Here is a 15,173-nt window from a genome sequence, read left to right as displayed (position 1 = left end):
AGCATTCCTGTATTTTGTAGATGTATAATGAAATATTTGCAGATGAAACAAAATGATGTCAGTGATTTGCTTCAAAAGCTATGGAGGTGGGGTGAGAAACATCGCCAGGTATGGATAATTGATGCTAGGTGATAGCTATCAAACTAATTATGTTACCATCTCTACTTTTCTTATGTTTGAACACTCCCATAATAAAAAGTTACGAAGATACATGGAAGCCAGCTTGGGGGTATACAGGTTTGGAGCTGGGAGGGAGGGGACTAACTTGGAGATAAAGCTCTGGAGGCATCTGCATACAGGTAACAGGAAGGCCATAGAAATGGACAAATTGCCAAAAGAGACAGCATAAAGGAAGAGGATCAAGGACAGAACCCTGAGGAATACCAACTATGTAAGGGGTAGGCAGCAGAGGCTCTAGCAAAGGAACTTGAAGAGTTAAAATCAGAAGACAGTGGTGTCAATTTCAATAAGGATGAAATGTTTAATTCTGTCAAATGTGAATGTTGCAGAGTCCACTGTATTAAAAAGTAGGAGGTCACAGACCTCAGCAAAACCAGTTTCATTGCAATGATGGCCCAAAGACCCCAGACTACAGCAAGTGGAAATATGAAAAGGCAGTGGGGAAGTCAGAATGGTAGCTCTGAAGAGAAACAAAACAACTGGACAAGAGCTAGAAGGCTACACACAGCCCAGGCGGATGAGAGGTGGGCAAGATTTGCACTTAATTATTGAAGGGACAGGTTAGTAGAGAGAAGCTGAGAAACAAGGGGAGAGAAGGGCTAAGTGCTGCACCAAGGACACTCAGGAGGCAGAAGGGGTGGGATCCAGAGCACGGGGAGATGGTGTGGCTGAGAGCCACTTGTCCAATACCTGCTCTTCCCTTCCTCCACAGAGAATTTTAGCTGGGGCACGACCCCTCAGAGTAGACTAAATTCACCACCCTCCCTTCCAACTAGCTGTGGCCCTGTGATCCACCGGGGCCAAGAGGATAAGCAGAGGTACCCTGCAGCAACGACTTGGGAGCTTCCTTAAGGGAAAGAACACGTTCTCCCTTTGCCCACTTCTTGGTTCGGGCTCCCGTCCTGTTGCCAGAAATGAGGCCACAGCTATGTGGCACCATCAGGTAAAGGCCTTGCTGGTAGAGCAGCAAGATAAGTATCTAGGTCTGAACTTCAAGGAACTGAGCCTCCAAACCAGTTCTGGACTTCTCTCTAGACTACTTCCTGGAGAGTGAACTATTTTTTCTTAAACCACTTATTTGGGGCTCTTATCATGTGCAATTGTACCTACCTAATAGAGGGAAGACTGGCTATCTCATCCTCTGAGGAGCGTATAATAGCATCTTTGTCAGTACAAGTAACTGGGGGATGATGGGGAGAAGAGCTAGAAGTTAAGGAGTTCACACCCGAGTTGCAAAAACATGAGGATTATGGGTACAGATGTGAAATAGCTGTCATGAGAAACAGGATTTTTAGAAGTTGGAGACCATATCTTTATGACGGTGCCACTCAGTTTCTTCAGCCACGGTAAGCGCCGAGAAGGCAGGGGACTGCACCAATCAAGGGGCTAGGGTGTATATGGTAAGAAATGAGGTTCTCAACTACTACTGCTGATTGTATGACCTTCAGGCCATACTTCACTTTTTTCCATTCTCAGCTTCTATTTATAAAACAATGTGCTAAATAACAAGTTGAAAATATTTTTCAAGCATACAGCATTATTATGTCCCTAAAAAGTTACAACCTCAAGTGACCTTCTTTGTTCTTAGAATATGCTAACTTATTTCTAAATCTTTCCTTTTTAAATTGTGGTAAAACAGACATAAAAATAACCATCTTAACCATTTAAGTGGTATTAAGTACATCCACATTGTTGCATAACCATCACCACCATCCATCTCCAGAACTCTTTCCTGCAAAACTGAAATTATGTACCCATTAAACCATCTCTCTCCATCCCCTCTTCCCCTAGTCCCTCAACCACCATTCTACTTTGTCCCTATGAATTTGACTACTCTAGGTACCTCATAAGTGGAATCATACAGTATGTCTTTTTGCAACTGGCTTCTATCACTTAACATAATGTTCTCGAGGTTCACCATGTTCTAGCATATGTCAATTTCCTGTTTAAGGCTAATATTCTATTGTATGTTTGTACCACATTTTGTTTATCCATCAGTGGACACTTGGGTGGCTTCCACCCTTTGGCTGTTGTGAATAATGCTGCTATGAATACAAGTGTACAAATATCTCTTTGAAACACTGCTTTTCGATTCTTTTGGATATATGCGTGGAGTAGAATTTGTAGATCAACTATGAACTACTTTTAACTTTGAGAAAACTCCATACTGTTTTCCACAGTACCTGTATGATTTTATGTTTCCACCAACAGTGCACAAGGGTTCCAATATCTCCGCATCCTCACCAACGCTTGTTATTCTGGGAGTTTCTTGATGCAAGCCATCCTAATGGGTGTCATAATTTGTTTTTAAGATTAAAAGTCAATAATAGTGAGAGCCTAGCACAGTGCCTAGAACATAATAAATGTCAGATATCAAAAAATATTTGAAATATAGATGTAAGTTAAATTCTTTGCTGCCTTTTTCTAAGCAGGAAAGATATGGTTACATTGAAATTTGCCAAATCCCAACAAGGTCTATAATAGATTTGCCTATATCAAGGTTCAGAGATATATGCTTTTGCCAAGGTATTAGCAAATTACTAATTCCAGAAAAGCCTTATCACACTCCAAAAAGAAACCAGTACCCATTAGCAGTCACTGCCTATATTCCCTCTCCCCCCAGCCCCTGGGAACCACTAATCACTTTTTTTTTTTAAACACATACGAAGCAACCATCTGATTTTTATTTAACTTCCTACATCACTTGATTACTGGGAAATTTTTTATTGAAGTATAGTTGATTTACAATGTTGTGCTAATCTCTGTTGTACAGCAAAGTGTCTCAGCTGTACACATATATACATTCTTTTTTTCCTATTCTTTTCCATTATGGTTTATCCCAGGAACTAATCACTTTCTATATGGATCTGCCTATTCTGGACATTTCATATAAATGGATTCATATAATACATGGTCTTTTTTGTCTGTCTTCTCTCACTCAGTATATAATGCTTTCAAAGTTCATTTACTTTGTAGCATGAATTAGTAATTCATTTCTTTTTATGGCTCAATAATATTCCATTTTATGGATATATCACATTTTTCTTAAATCTCCCATAAGAACTCAGATTTCTGGCTTTTCTTGAAAAACTAGAGATAAGAGTGCAGAAAGGCCCTCCCCTTCCCACAGGACAGTCACTGGCAAGACTTTGGGAATAGATTTTTGTTCCCTGAACATTCCAGGCATCTTTCTATCTCAGGATCTTTGCACTTTACTGACTGCACTTACACTCTTCCTGAAGTGCTCTTCTCCCAGATATGCACACGGTTCCTCTCCTTACCTCCCAAAGGTCTCCTCACATGACCCCTTCTCAGTGAGGCCTCCTACCTACACCTGCAGTGCTTACCCTATTCCCTGATCCCTTGCTTTCATTTGTTCTATAGCAAGGGTCCCCAACCCCCGGCATCTAATGCCTGATGATCTGAGGTGGAGCTGATATAATGATAATAAAGTGCACAATAAATGTAATGAGCTTGAATCATCCTGAAACCATCCCCTTGAACCCCTGGTTCGTGGAAAAATTGTCTTCCACGAAACCAGTCCCTGGTGCCCAAAAGGTTGTGGACCGCTGCTCTATAGCACTCATTACATCTGACATACTGCACGTTTTACTTATATCTGCTGCCAACCACCCCTCATTAGACTGAGAGTTGCATGATAACAGGAATTTGTTTTGCGCACTATTGTATTCCTAGTACCTAAAACTTAGTAGTGCTCAAATTTTTTGAATATGCAAATGAACTCGTTATAGTTTTTAGCGACTAAATGCTACTCCTAAGAAAAATAAACCTGAAAATGTTTAAACAGCTTTGACGCATACTTTATACTAATTAACATTTTAAGTGCAATGAGTTTTGACAAATATATGTAGGCCTATAACCACCACCATGTTTAAGATACAGAACATTGAAAGTGAAATTAAGTCACAGTAACACATTAAGGTATGTCTGTTTACTGTAGTCAGGCATACCTAGAACTTGATGGTGTTTTTTAATTAAAGCTTTAGGCTGCTATTTCAGAAGTTGCATTAAGGAACATGACAGTTCAAAAATCAGAACACCAAGAGAACAAGGGGTTGCTAAAATCCAAAGGGACTAAAATATACTCCTAGATTAACTAAAGACCAAAGAAAGTATAACCTAATGAATTATAGTAACGTACAAGAAGATTATGTCAAGTTCTGGGGGGAAAATAGCAAACAAAAGAATAAGAATTTAGTATCAAGGGCCTGGGGAGAAAGGGTTTTGTGTATTCCAGTCCACATGATAATTTGTTTCTCACTGGAATGTGTAAACTGATTTGCCAGTCAGGATCTTTACGCTGCAAGCAATAGAAACTTATTCTGGCTATTTTCGTTTTAATTTGGGTAACTCCCAGAATCATCTTAAGAGGACCAAAATCTGGATTAAAGGCCACATCGCCAGGAACAATGGTCCCAAAAGTCACACTGCAGGTTCGTCCAGTGAAGATATCATTGCTGCTGTCACCTCCACTACTATGGAAACGAGGCACTGCAGCTTGCGTGGCTGACGCCACTGACACTGGACAGAAGCTACTGTTAGAACTGCAGCCACAACCGCCCATCACAGGATGACGTTTTTACTGCCCTTTCTTCAAGAATGTCAAGACAAGGTTTAGGAGGGGTGTTTCTGTTGGTGGAGCCTAGGTCAAGTGCCCACAACTCCAGTTACAACACAGATGGGTTGCAATGTGGATGGAGAAAAGTCTCAAGAGGTAGAGGAAGGTCAAGTTATAGAAGACCTATCTTACTGCTTGTTAAGAATGGAACACATACCACTACTGGTTGAAGGTCAAATACCAAAATATAAAACTATTAAAATGAAAATGTATTAGAAAAATGCACCTAGCACAAGTCTGAGATTTCATTGTTTACTCTAGGGGCAGCCTACATTTTAAAAGTATAAGGCTTTAAAGCCAATTTAAAGAAAAACACCACAATAAATAATATGGCAAGTCAGCAAAGATGGTATATGAATGACAAGACTGAGAAGCATGGATGCATGCAAAAAGCCTAAGCAAAGGAGAAAAACAGTCTTAAAAAGATCAGTCTGGTGGCAGTAAAGAATGAACTGAAGTAGGCAAAATGGGACAAGAGTCACTATTGGAAAGGTAGATCCATATATGAGAAGATCAGAACTAGAGCAGGGCCATTATGGAAAAGGACTCTAATCATTTAGAAGGGGGAAAAAAAGTCAACAAGACTTTGTGATCAGAAGTAAGGAACAAAAGGGGAGACAAAAGAATTGTGATGGTCTTGGAATTTTGGATGCTCAAAACTTGAATAACTAGATGAGTGAGTGTGAAACAGACAATGGGAAGACAGCAGGACAAGCAAATTTGAGGGAGAAGATAATGAATTTTGTTTCGATCCTGTTGGATCTAAGACATCTGTGACAGTGAGATGAGGCTACTTAGAACAAAACTGGAGGAACACTGTGGACATGAGCATTTGAGGGTTGGGAAGAAGAGGAGGATCCCACAAAGGAGTCCAGGAAGGACCAGGCAATGGAGAGGAGGCTCAGGAGACAGCAGTGTCTTGGCTAACAGAATATTTCAGGAATAAAGTGGTCAGCTGTACAGTAGAGAGGTCCAGCAAAATAGAGGCTGACAAATCAGTGAACTTGCTCAGGGTAGTTTCAGTGTGATGGTAGGATGGGAGCCAGGCTGTAGCATCACTATCATACAACTAAATTTGTGATGGCTACTGTTCTCTACCAAACACTGAAAGCACATACAGGCCCCTGTGCTCACATACCAATCTGTTCCAAACGAATGGCTCTCATACCTCTATGTTTAAACGATCTCAGGCTCTCTATCGGTTCTTGCTGAAGCAGACCGGATTTGGGGGCCTCAATCATAGATTCTTGCTCTGCTCTCTGATGGAGCACCAAATGCGGCAGAAGAATAAATGTCCCTAGGCTCGTTGAGGGGAACCAGAAGAGCTCCCAAATGGTTTCCTGAACCCCAGGACCCTTGGCTGGTCCTGGGAGCACAGTTCCAGGGGCTGTTGCCGCACTTCAGTACCACAGCTGGGTCAAATTACCATAATTACAATGACAGACACGTCAAACTGTTAGTCTCAGTTTATAACTATCTTATCCACAGAACACTCACCCTACTTCTAAAGAAAAAAGGGCAAATTACCATGGCTATAAGAGCTAACCAGAATCAGGGGCAGAGGCACTGCATCTAAGCCTTGCCAGAGCAATTACTTCTTCATTTCTCTCAGGCTCTCTTTATATACTAAAATAAGTGGTTACCTGGTTACCATTGAGTATCTTTACTAAGCCCAGGGAAAGGAAAAGACAAACCCAGACAAAGTCAAATATATTCATTCAAGAGAACAGGAAGTTTAAGTGATACCATGGCAACATCAGCAGCCTGTGACATCAGAGCAGAAGGCAAGGAACAAAGGGATTTGTGAGTTACCTTTCCATTGATCTTTTCTCCCTTGAAATTTGACCCATGCTGCTTATTTGGTACCAATAGAGCAACTGAAACTTCTCTTGGTATTTTAACATATTCCTGGCAATTAACCAAAACTACATGCTGGAAATCTGCTGAGTGCCACGATCTTATTAATATGCAATGAGATTCTATTTCAGACTGCTGGTGATACCGGGCTATCCATTAGCTACAGGGTAAGGATATAAATTGTAGAACTAAAAATATTTGAAAAAAATTAAGGCAGAGACCAAATAAACTGAAGCTTCATCATCAGTCTAGGCTGGAGATTTACACAGGAAGTATTTGAGGGAGTGGAATTTTAGGGAGAATGCCTTCCCCAGGTTGGAGTGGAAAAATACCAGGAGCTGCGGCAGGAAAGGAGGTCTACAGAGCATGAGTAAGAGGAGCTGCTACAAATGTTCCCCTCCCCCTCATTCTGCAGCCTCAGCTGGATATTATTAATGTCCCCTGTGTAAGAGGCTACAATTGAACCTTGTCAGGAGTCTCTTAAAACAGAACAATGAGCTGGCAATTTGAGCAAAGCCTGGCTCAGTTTAGCCGATGGGCTGCAGGTTTACCCGCTATTAAAAAATAGTGATTAGCAGAAATTGCTTTCTCTCAGTGTAAAATTATGCGTTTAACAAGACAGAATGTACAGCTGATTTAAAGGGACAGTATCTTCATTTATAACCGAGATGACAACCTCCTTCCATGAGGTAGCTTGTGACATATTAAGAGAAAGTCTTCTCTCTCATCTTTGGTGGTAAACTTGGAGAATTATTAAAGTGATTAATTATAGTTCCTTCTTCAGTTCCTTCTTTATTATTTAACAGAAAAGGTTTGAATATTCAAACCATGACACCACATCCATATGTAACCAGAGGTGTATGAAGGACACCTCAACTCAAGGTGATTTCAGTGACTTCATTATTCCTCTGTTTTAGAGAGAGATGACCCATCCTGGAATGGACTCAATGATCATCAGGGGAGGTTTCAAAGCAAGCGTGGGGAGAGGATTTGTAGTTCACCTAGATTCTGTATTACTATCTCCAGGGCCTATACTTCCTTACTGCCACGCCTTTTGCACTTCATAGCTCCAAAAGAGATATGTGAATGGTCCTAATAGAGGAAATGGCCTTAAACAGCAGCTAGCAACATTTGGGTTAGAAATAAGAACCTTCCTACCATAGGGTATTGGAATTTGGTGCCCTGTTTCTAAAAAGGTTTTCCACTACTATATAAATGGCATTTATCTTTGGGTTGGATTTACTTCTGGTTCTGTGCGTTTAGAATACTATCCTGATTACAAGACTGTAACATTACTTTTTTTTTTTTTGTAACATCACTTTTGATTACCTGGGGTATTTGTGAAAATGCACATGTCTGGGTCCCACTTCAGAGCCCATAAACCAGACTTGTCCACAAAGAAGCCTGGAAATCTCTATTCTTCACAAGTAAACCAAGTGATTTTCATAATCAGGGAAGTTTCAGGAACACCAATCTAAGGCTCTGCTTACAGTAATAGAAAGTTCTTAAGCCTAAAGAGGAAACTAATGACTTGAAGAGAGGAAACTGGTGAAACGGATGAATCATAAGCACCTCTGACTGAGTTAGGAAAGCTAGAAATTTGGGGAAAGGTTGACTGTGCAGTGGGAGCGGTATTCTCAGCACCACTTTGCAGTCACTAGCAGCTTACTCCAGGCCTTGCCTCACACCACCTCCTTGCCTTCCACACATGCTCTTTATTGCAAGAATACTTTGCCTGAAGACTCCTCCATAGATCTTAAGCTGCAGGTGGAATCCAAGGGAGGATGGGAAACGCTTTCCAGTACAGAGCTGACACTGTGCAGTTCCAGGATATAAGAGAATAAGATTCTGAACTGGCCTGTTAACAGCCCTCAGACTTCTAAAATCCAGCCACTCACCCAAATCCGAGAGCCTTCTCATCAAGCCAGCTTCTCTTATAGCAGCCGGACCATATTCCACTCCTTTCCTTTTCTGTAAGAATAATTACACAGTTAGATGTGAGGGAAGATGACTGAAAATAAGACCAGTTTAGTTCATAAAAATACAGAAGTCTGCAATGCTATACCTAGTTCCCAAGAGATCCCTCTGAAAACCTGTGAGAGCATCAGCCCTTCCTTTTACTATTTTCACCTGAAGTCTGGTCATTTCCAGCACTTGCAGGGAAGGAGGAGAAACAACAATCACTGGATTCAAATCAACCTTCCGAGCCCCTGGTTGTGGGAAGGGCAGGCGGAGGCAAGACAGGGGAAGGGGCTGAGCCAAGACAGAATCTGCCTGTTGGGTGTGTGTGTCCCTGGCCAGGGCCGAGCCCCGGCTTCTGCATCAGTAAGCTCTCCACGACTGCAGGTTTCCTTCATTGAAGAGAGAACAAAACAGCCCCTTCCGTCTTCCCGACGCTAGAGAGGCAATCACCAATTTCCTTTCCAGTTAATGCTCTTTCTGAGAATGGATGGACTCTGGAGCCTTAAATCCTCGGTCGCTCATCTTTAACCTCTTCTCCCTCAATTTTCCACCAAGGATTCTGGTCGGTTTCTCCTGCTCCAGCCCCTCCTTGAAATCCTCTCCCTCCTTTCCTCTCCGCCGTCACCCCAGGCGGAACCCACCACTTTCTCGCTTCTCGGCGAGGAGGCCGAAGAAACCCACCAGCCCGCCGCCCCCTGCCCGGTGGCAAGTAGGGTGCCCTCCATCCCGTCACTCCTTTCCCATTTTCTACCGGGGAAAATCCCAGGTGCTCTCCCGGTGCCTCATCGCGGGAATCTACCGCCTCATCCCCTCTTCGTTTCGCCCCATCCTCTCCTCGCCTCCCCGTTCTTCCCACCAGTCACGATGTCTCAGGCCGGGGGTGGGGGGGGTGGGGGGGGCGGGGCGGGGATCCTGCCCCAAGGTGCCAGGTCCCAGCTCTTACCTGTCCCCGAGAGAATGGGGCTCCAATGACAGCCACGGAGTGGACGGACTTCTTTGGGACGGAGCGCACTTGCGTCCGGAGGAGACGCGAGAGGCTGCTCCTCAGAGACATGATGGGCAGCGCAGGACGTAGCCGAGCGAGACGCTGCTCCGTGCGGCTCGCCGCTGGGAGTGAGCGCCGCCGCCTGCAGAGCTTACCTATCCGCGCGCCGGCCGCACCGCCCCGTGACGTCACCGCCGCCTGGCCCCGCCCAGGCCCCGCCGCCTCGCCCCCAACCAGCCCCCGGCATACCTTCCCGCAGGCCCCGCCCACTGCTGCTTAGCGCCGCGCACACCCTCACTGACGTCACTCGTCTCTGGCAGGACTCTCGGGCCAAGGACGAGTCCTGCCGCTGACGTCACAGGGCCAAGATCGCGGCCTAGCCAATAAGAGTGCGGTCACAGACAGATGTATCGCTTGGCGGGAAGCGGCTGGCTCCCGCAAAATTCGCCGACTCAGCGGAACGCGCGAACAGACACGTAGGCTCGCGGATTGTGGCTGTCTTCACACAAATGCACGCCTGGCAGATGCCAGTTCTACGGATGGGCTGATTGGGCTGGGCTGGGCTGGGCTTAGCCCACCAGTACGTGAATGCCCTGCCGAGACTAAGCTCCGTGTTAGGTATTTTTGGTATTTTAGGTATTTTGGATGGAAAGGTTAAGATTTACGAATTACCGTCTAGGCGTTTTCAATTCTTTATCTGAATAGCGGGAGCACTGGTTACTGAAAACCAAACATAACGACATATCTGGACTACTTCCAAATTTTAGGGAGGCCAAAGAGCTGAAAACAACTCCTTAAAGTTTTAATAATAATAATATTTTAGTATTAATAACCAACTAAAGTTCTAAGAACTTTTAGCCCTCTAACAATTCCATAAAGTAGGAACTATTTTAAAGACGCGGAAACAGGATCAGAGAAGATAATTTACTTTTCCAAAGTCAGGTAGCTTTTAAATTGTAGAGCTTTGTGACTTTAGATTCCAAGTTCTTAACCGTGACTAGTGTCTTGCAGGAATGGCTTGCAGGAGTCTGGACGTCACTCCTACCAAAAATAAATTTTCCGTAAATACCTGAAATTTTTTTCACCTGATGCCAACTTACATACTCCTCTCCAAAATATCAGAAGTCTCCAAAGTCTCCATGGCAACATCATAATTCCAAGGGGCTTTAGTATTATAAGGCAGGTTTTTGTTTGTTGTTATTGTTCTTTTGCGGGCTTTTTGGCCGCGCCAAGCAGCCCTCGGCAGTGACAGTGGGGAGTCCTAACCACTGGACCACCAGGGAATTCCCTAAGGCAGTTTATTTTATTATTATGTTTAAATTTTTATTTGTTTATTTTTGGCAGCGTTGTGTACATTGCTGCATGCGGGCTTTCTCTAGTTGGGACGGGGGGAACTACTCTTCGTTTCTCTGCGGGGGCTTCTCTTGTTGCGGAGCACAGGCACTACACGCAGAGGCTTCAGTAATTGCAGCACGCCAGCTCAGTAGTTGTGGTGCACAGGGCTTAGTTGCTCCGTTGCATGTAGGATCTTCCCAGACCAGTTCTAGAACCTGTGTCCCCTGCATTGGCAGGTGGATACTTAACCACTGCACCACCAGGGAAGTCCCTAGAGCAGTTTATTTTAAAAGGATAAATTTTATACCTGTCTCCCTCTGCTGGTTTAGCAAGGAAATGTCTGTGAAGACTGAGCAAAATAAGCAGAGTATTACTGTAAGGCAGTGTTTCTGAAAGTGTGGTCTCAGATCGGCAGGGTCAATATTTGCATACTTGGTAGAAATGCAGATTACTGGGCCCTACCCCTAAATTTATTGGCTCAGTAACTCTGGGGTAGGGCACCAGCAGCTTAGGTTTTAACAAGCTGGTGGGGGGTGTGAGTCACAGTCATTGATACTGTCACACTTGGGCGGATCCTTGATATTATCTTGGTACATTTTTCTTGTCCGTGGACACATACAATTTTTTTTTTCCTTACTATGTTTTCTGAAGTTGATACTGGCACAGATTACCTCAGGCTCTCCTGTACTGCAAAAACCTCTTGTCTCTTGAGCAACTACTGTGGGTCACCAGATTAACCTTTCTAAAGTATTACATTAATCCTGCATATCACTTTCACTGGTTTCCCACCACCTATAGTTTACTCAGACGTAAATTAATAGTTCCATATTACTATGCACCTGGGAGTGAACAGTAGATTGTTATAATACTATTATACTTTAAAATTAAAATTATTATTACTTTTATATGTCTGCAATATTTTATAATTCATTTCTTGAAAACCCAAAGTTCAAATAACTGGTCCGTTTTTATTTTCAAAATAGGCATTTATTTAAAAAATGTTATTAAAGATAATATTCTAAAATTACATAAAAGAATGAGTTAAGTTTTAGAAATTTACTTTAAAACTTGTCCTCTGTAATAGCATAACTCTAGGACCCTTCCTCAGGTCCAAATCAGCTGCTTCTGTTTTTCTTCTTCAAGAAGAGGACCTAGAGAGGACTTATAAGAGGACCTAGAGAATCTGCTTCTTTAATTCAGTGGCTGCCGACATACACCCTATACCTTGATAGGTTGCTGGGAGTGTGTGTTGGCAGTGCAGGGTGGTGAGTAGGTAAGGCCTGATTATGGTGTTGGGCGATTTCCCTGCTGTAAATACTCCCCGACGGCTACCATTTCAAGCTACCATTGTGATGTCACTGAACATGGAGCTGGTGCTCATTATATAATGTTTCCAACATATATATACAATCCACATAAATAACATCAAGAGCATAAAAAGTAGTAAGATATAGTAAAATAATTAGGCATAAAGTTTTGAGTGTATGTTATCTTTGTTTTTAGCATAATTTACTTGTGAGTTTATATCATTTGACTTTTAATGATGGCAGTGTTTAATATTAGGCTTGCAAAACTCCTGCAAATTTAATAATAGGGTCTTGCAGTTGGCTAAAAGCAGCTTCCAACACACCACTGTTTATTGCAAATCCAAGGGAACTCAGAAAGGACTAAACTGCGAATTCGCAAAGGCAGGAACCATGATTCTGTTCATCAATTGATCTTTTCCTGAGTACAGTGGTTGGCACATAGCCAGGAACTTGATAAATAATAAACAAACCTCCAGATTCTTATGAAGCCCTTACTCATGGCCCTTGGTCTATGGCTCCAATATGATAAGTGGAAATTCCCAAAGATTTCTTTTGGGACTTCTGTTTTTACACACTAAAGGGCTGAGCTCATTGACCACACCTTTTGACTCTAAAGTTTAGAGCCTCTTCATTTAAAATATTCATTCATTCATTTATTGTCAATATTTAATATGCAAAACATTGTTCTATGTGCTGTTGATAAACATAAAGGCAGATAATATCTCATCACTCCCAGTACATACATTCTAGTAGGGAAAGCAGTCAAGTAGATACATAATTTCAGATGACAGTAAATGCTCTGGAGAAAATAATGCAGGGTAATGGGACAGGATGTGCTGTTTTAGAGTGGGGTGTCAAGAAAGGCCTCTCCAAACTGACATTTGAACCAAAGACCTGAATGATGGAAGGAGTTGCCATAACAAGTTCTAGGAAAAGAAACTTCCAGGCTTACAGGAACAGCAAGATCAAAAGTCCCAAGTTGAAACCTGCTTGTGGGTCAGAGGAAGAACAAAAATGCCTATGTAGCCCAAATGTGCAGAGCAGAGGGAGCACGGTGATTTGGGTCAGATTGGTAGGTGGAGGTCAGGTCTCAGGGGCAGCATTGAAGAGCATACACTTCAGAAGAAGAATTTTTTACACTAAGGCAGAGGGTTAATGGTTCTGAATCTGCATTAGGGAGTTGGGAAAATGTGGTCCCTTCTTTCTTGCTTTTCCATCCTGGAGCTGGGAGAATTAACATAATAACCCTAGGATACAGTGAAGGTAAGGAAGCAAAGGATAAGTTCTATGGAGGGTAAAACATGAGAGTCTGTTTACCATGCAGTGGGGATTCTTGGGTTCAGTAGAAAGGCTGGAGTGAGGGGACTAGAAGAGGGGGCGTAAGAGTAAAAGGTATCATTGCCTGCCCAGCCAGCAGCCCTGTGTGGAGGCAGGTGCCTGAGCCCTTCACATACTCATCACCCCCCCTACACCCACCCCCACAACACAGAGGGGGTTTTATTTGGGGCCCTGATCAGCGATAGAGAAGCGAAAGTAGACCAATGGCTGCCATCAAGGGTCAAAGAAATTTAGGTGTGAAATCTCGGAGGCTGCAGAGGACACCAGAACACTTTGTCCTTTGTTCAGCTTCCAAATGGAAAACAAGCTTCGAGCCCTTTGCACCTTACTGTTCTTTCTATTTGGGACCTACTTCCTTCTCCCTCCTTCCCTCCCTCCCTTCCCTTACTTAATTTCTTCTTATTTTCCAGGTTTCCATTTTGAAGTCATTTCTTCGGGGAAGCCTTTCCAGACCCTCCAAAACTGAGTTAGACATAATAGAATACTATTGCTAACATTACTGAATAATTACTATATACTAGATACCTGCTCAACACTTTACAAGTGTTATTTAAATTCTCTTCACAAGGCAGTGAGGTAGGCACTGGTATTGTCTCCATTTAAGATATGGTAACCAAGACCTGGCAAGGCTCAGTCATTTGCTCAAGGTCACAGAGTAAGTGGGCGAAAGCAGAATCGAAAACCAAGTCAGGACTTCCTAGGTGGCGCAGTGGGCAAGAATCCACCTGCCAATGCAGGGGACACAGGTTCGAGCCCTGCTCTGGGAAGATTCCACATGCCTCAGAGCAACGAAGCCTGTGCGCCACAACTGTTGAGCCTGTGCTCTAGAGCCTGTGAGCCACAACTATTGAGCCCGTGTGCCTCAACTATTGAAGCCCATGTGCCTAGAGCCCATGGTCTGCAACAAGAGAAGCCACGGCAATGAGAAGCCCGCGCACCACAATGAAGAGTAGTCCCCACTTGCAGCAACTAGAGAAAGCCCGTGTACAGCAACGAAAACCCAATGCAGCCAATAAATAAATAAAATAAATGAATAAACAAACAAAAAAGAAAACCAAGTCAGATCAAGGGCATTAATTACCCCTCCCAGGGTTCACTTAATCCTCTGATTTATAATTGCCTATTTAGAGGATTATCTCTTTCTGCTGGAGAGCAGTTTCTTTGAGAGATTGAATGGTGTCTTACTAACATTTAACACAGTGCCTGGTACATGAGGAGTGTTCAATAAATTTGTATTGAACAAATAGATATTAAATGACATATGTAAGTGTCTTTTTAAATTGAAGTGTAGTTAATTTACAATGTTGTGTTAGCTTCTGATGTACAGCAAAGTGATTCAGTTATATATTCTTTTTCGTATTCTTTTCCAGTATAGGTTATTACAAGATATCGAACACAGTTCCCTGTGCTATCCAGTAGGACCTTTTGTTTATTGTAAATGGCTTTTAAAAGAAGTCATGTCTCTTTATGCTATGAAAGTTCTGAGGATGGAATGACTGCTCTTATATGGGGCAGGGAAGATTTCATGGAATTGGCCTTCAAGCTGAGCCTTAATGATTTTCCAGGAGAA

The 15,173-nt window shown here is 42.9% G+C and overlaps 1 protein-coding gene across 1 annotated transcript in view; it reads right to left on the bottom strand.

Moving 5' to 3' along the window:
- ARG2 (arginase 2) overlaps window positions 1-9,774 on the bottom strand; it is a 28,459-nt gene extending 18,685 nt beyond the window's left edge. The window contains exons 1-2 of the mRNA XM_057731189.1: window positions 9,582-9,774; window positions 8,575-8,647 (exon numbers count right to left, since the gene is read on the bottom strand). Of these exons, the coding sequence (XP_057587172.1) occupies window positions 8,575-8,647; window positions 9,582-9,692 (184 nt within the window). The 5' untranslated portion in view covers window positions 9,693-9,774. The remainder of the gene's footprint in view (window positions 1-8,574; window positions 8,648-9,581) is intronic.
- Between the last annotated feature and the right edge of the window lie 5,399 nt (window positions 9,775-15,173).

The sequence above is a fragment of the Hippopotamus amphibius genome, chromosome 4, assembly GCF_030028045.1.
Source record: "Hippopotamus amphibius kiboko isolate mHipAmp2 chromosome 4, mHipAmp2.hap2, whole genome shotgun sequence".
NCBI lineage: Eukaryota > Metazoa > Chordata > Mammalia > Artiodactyla > Hippopotamidae > Hippopotamus > Hippopotamus amphibius.
This window is presented reverse-complemented; position numbering and strand designations above follow the sequence as displayed.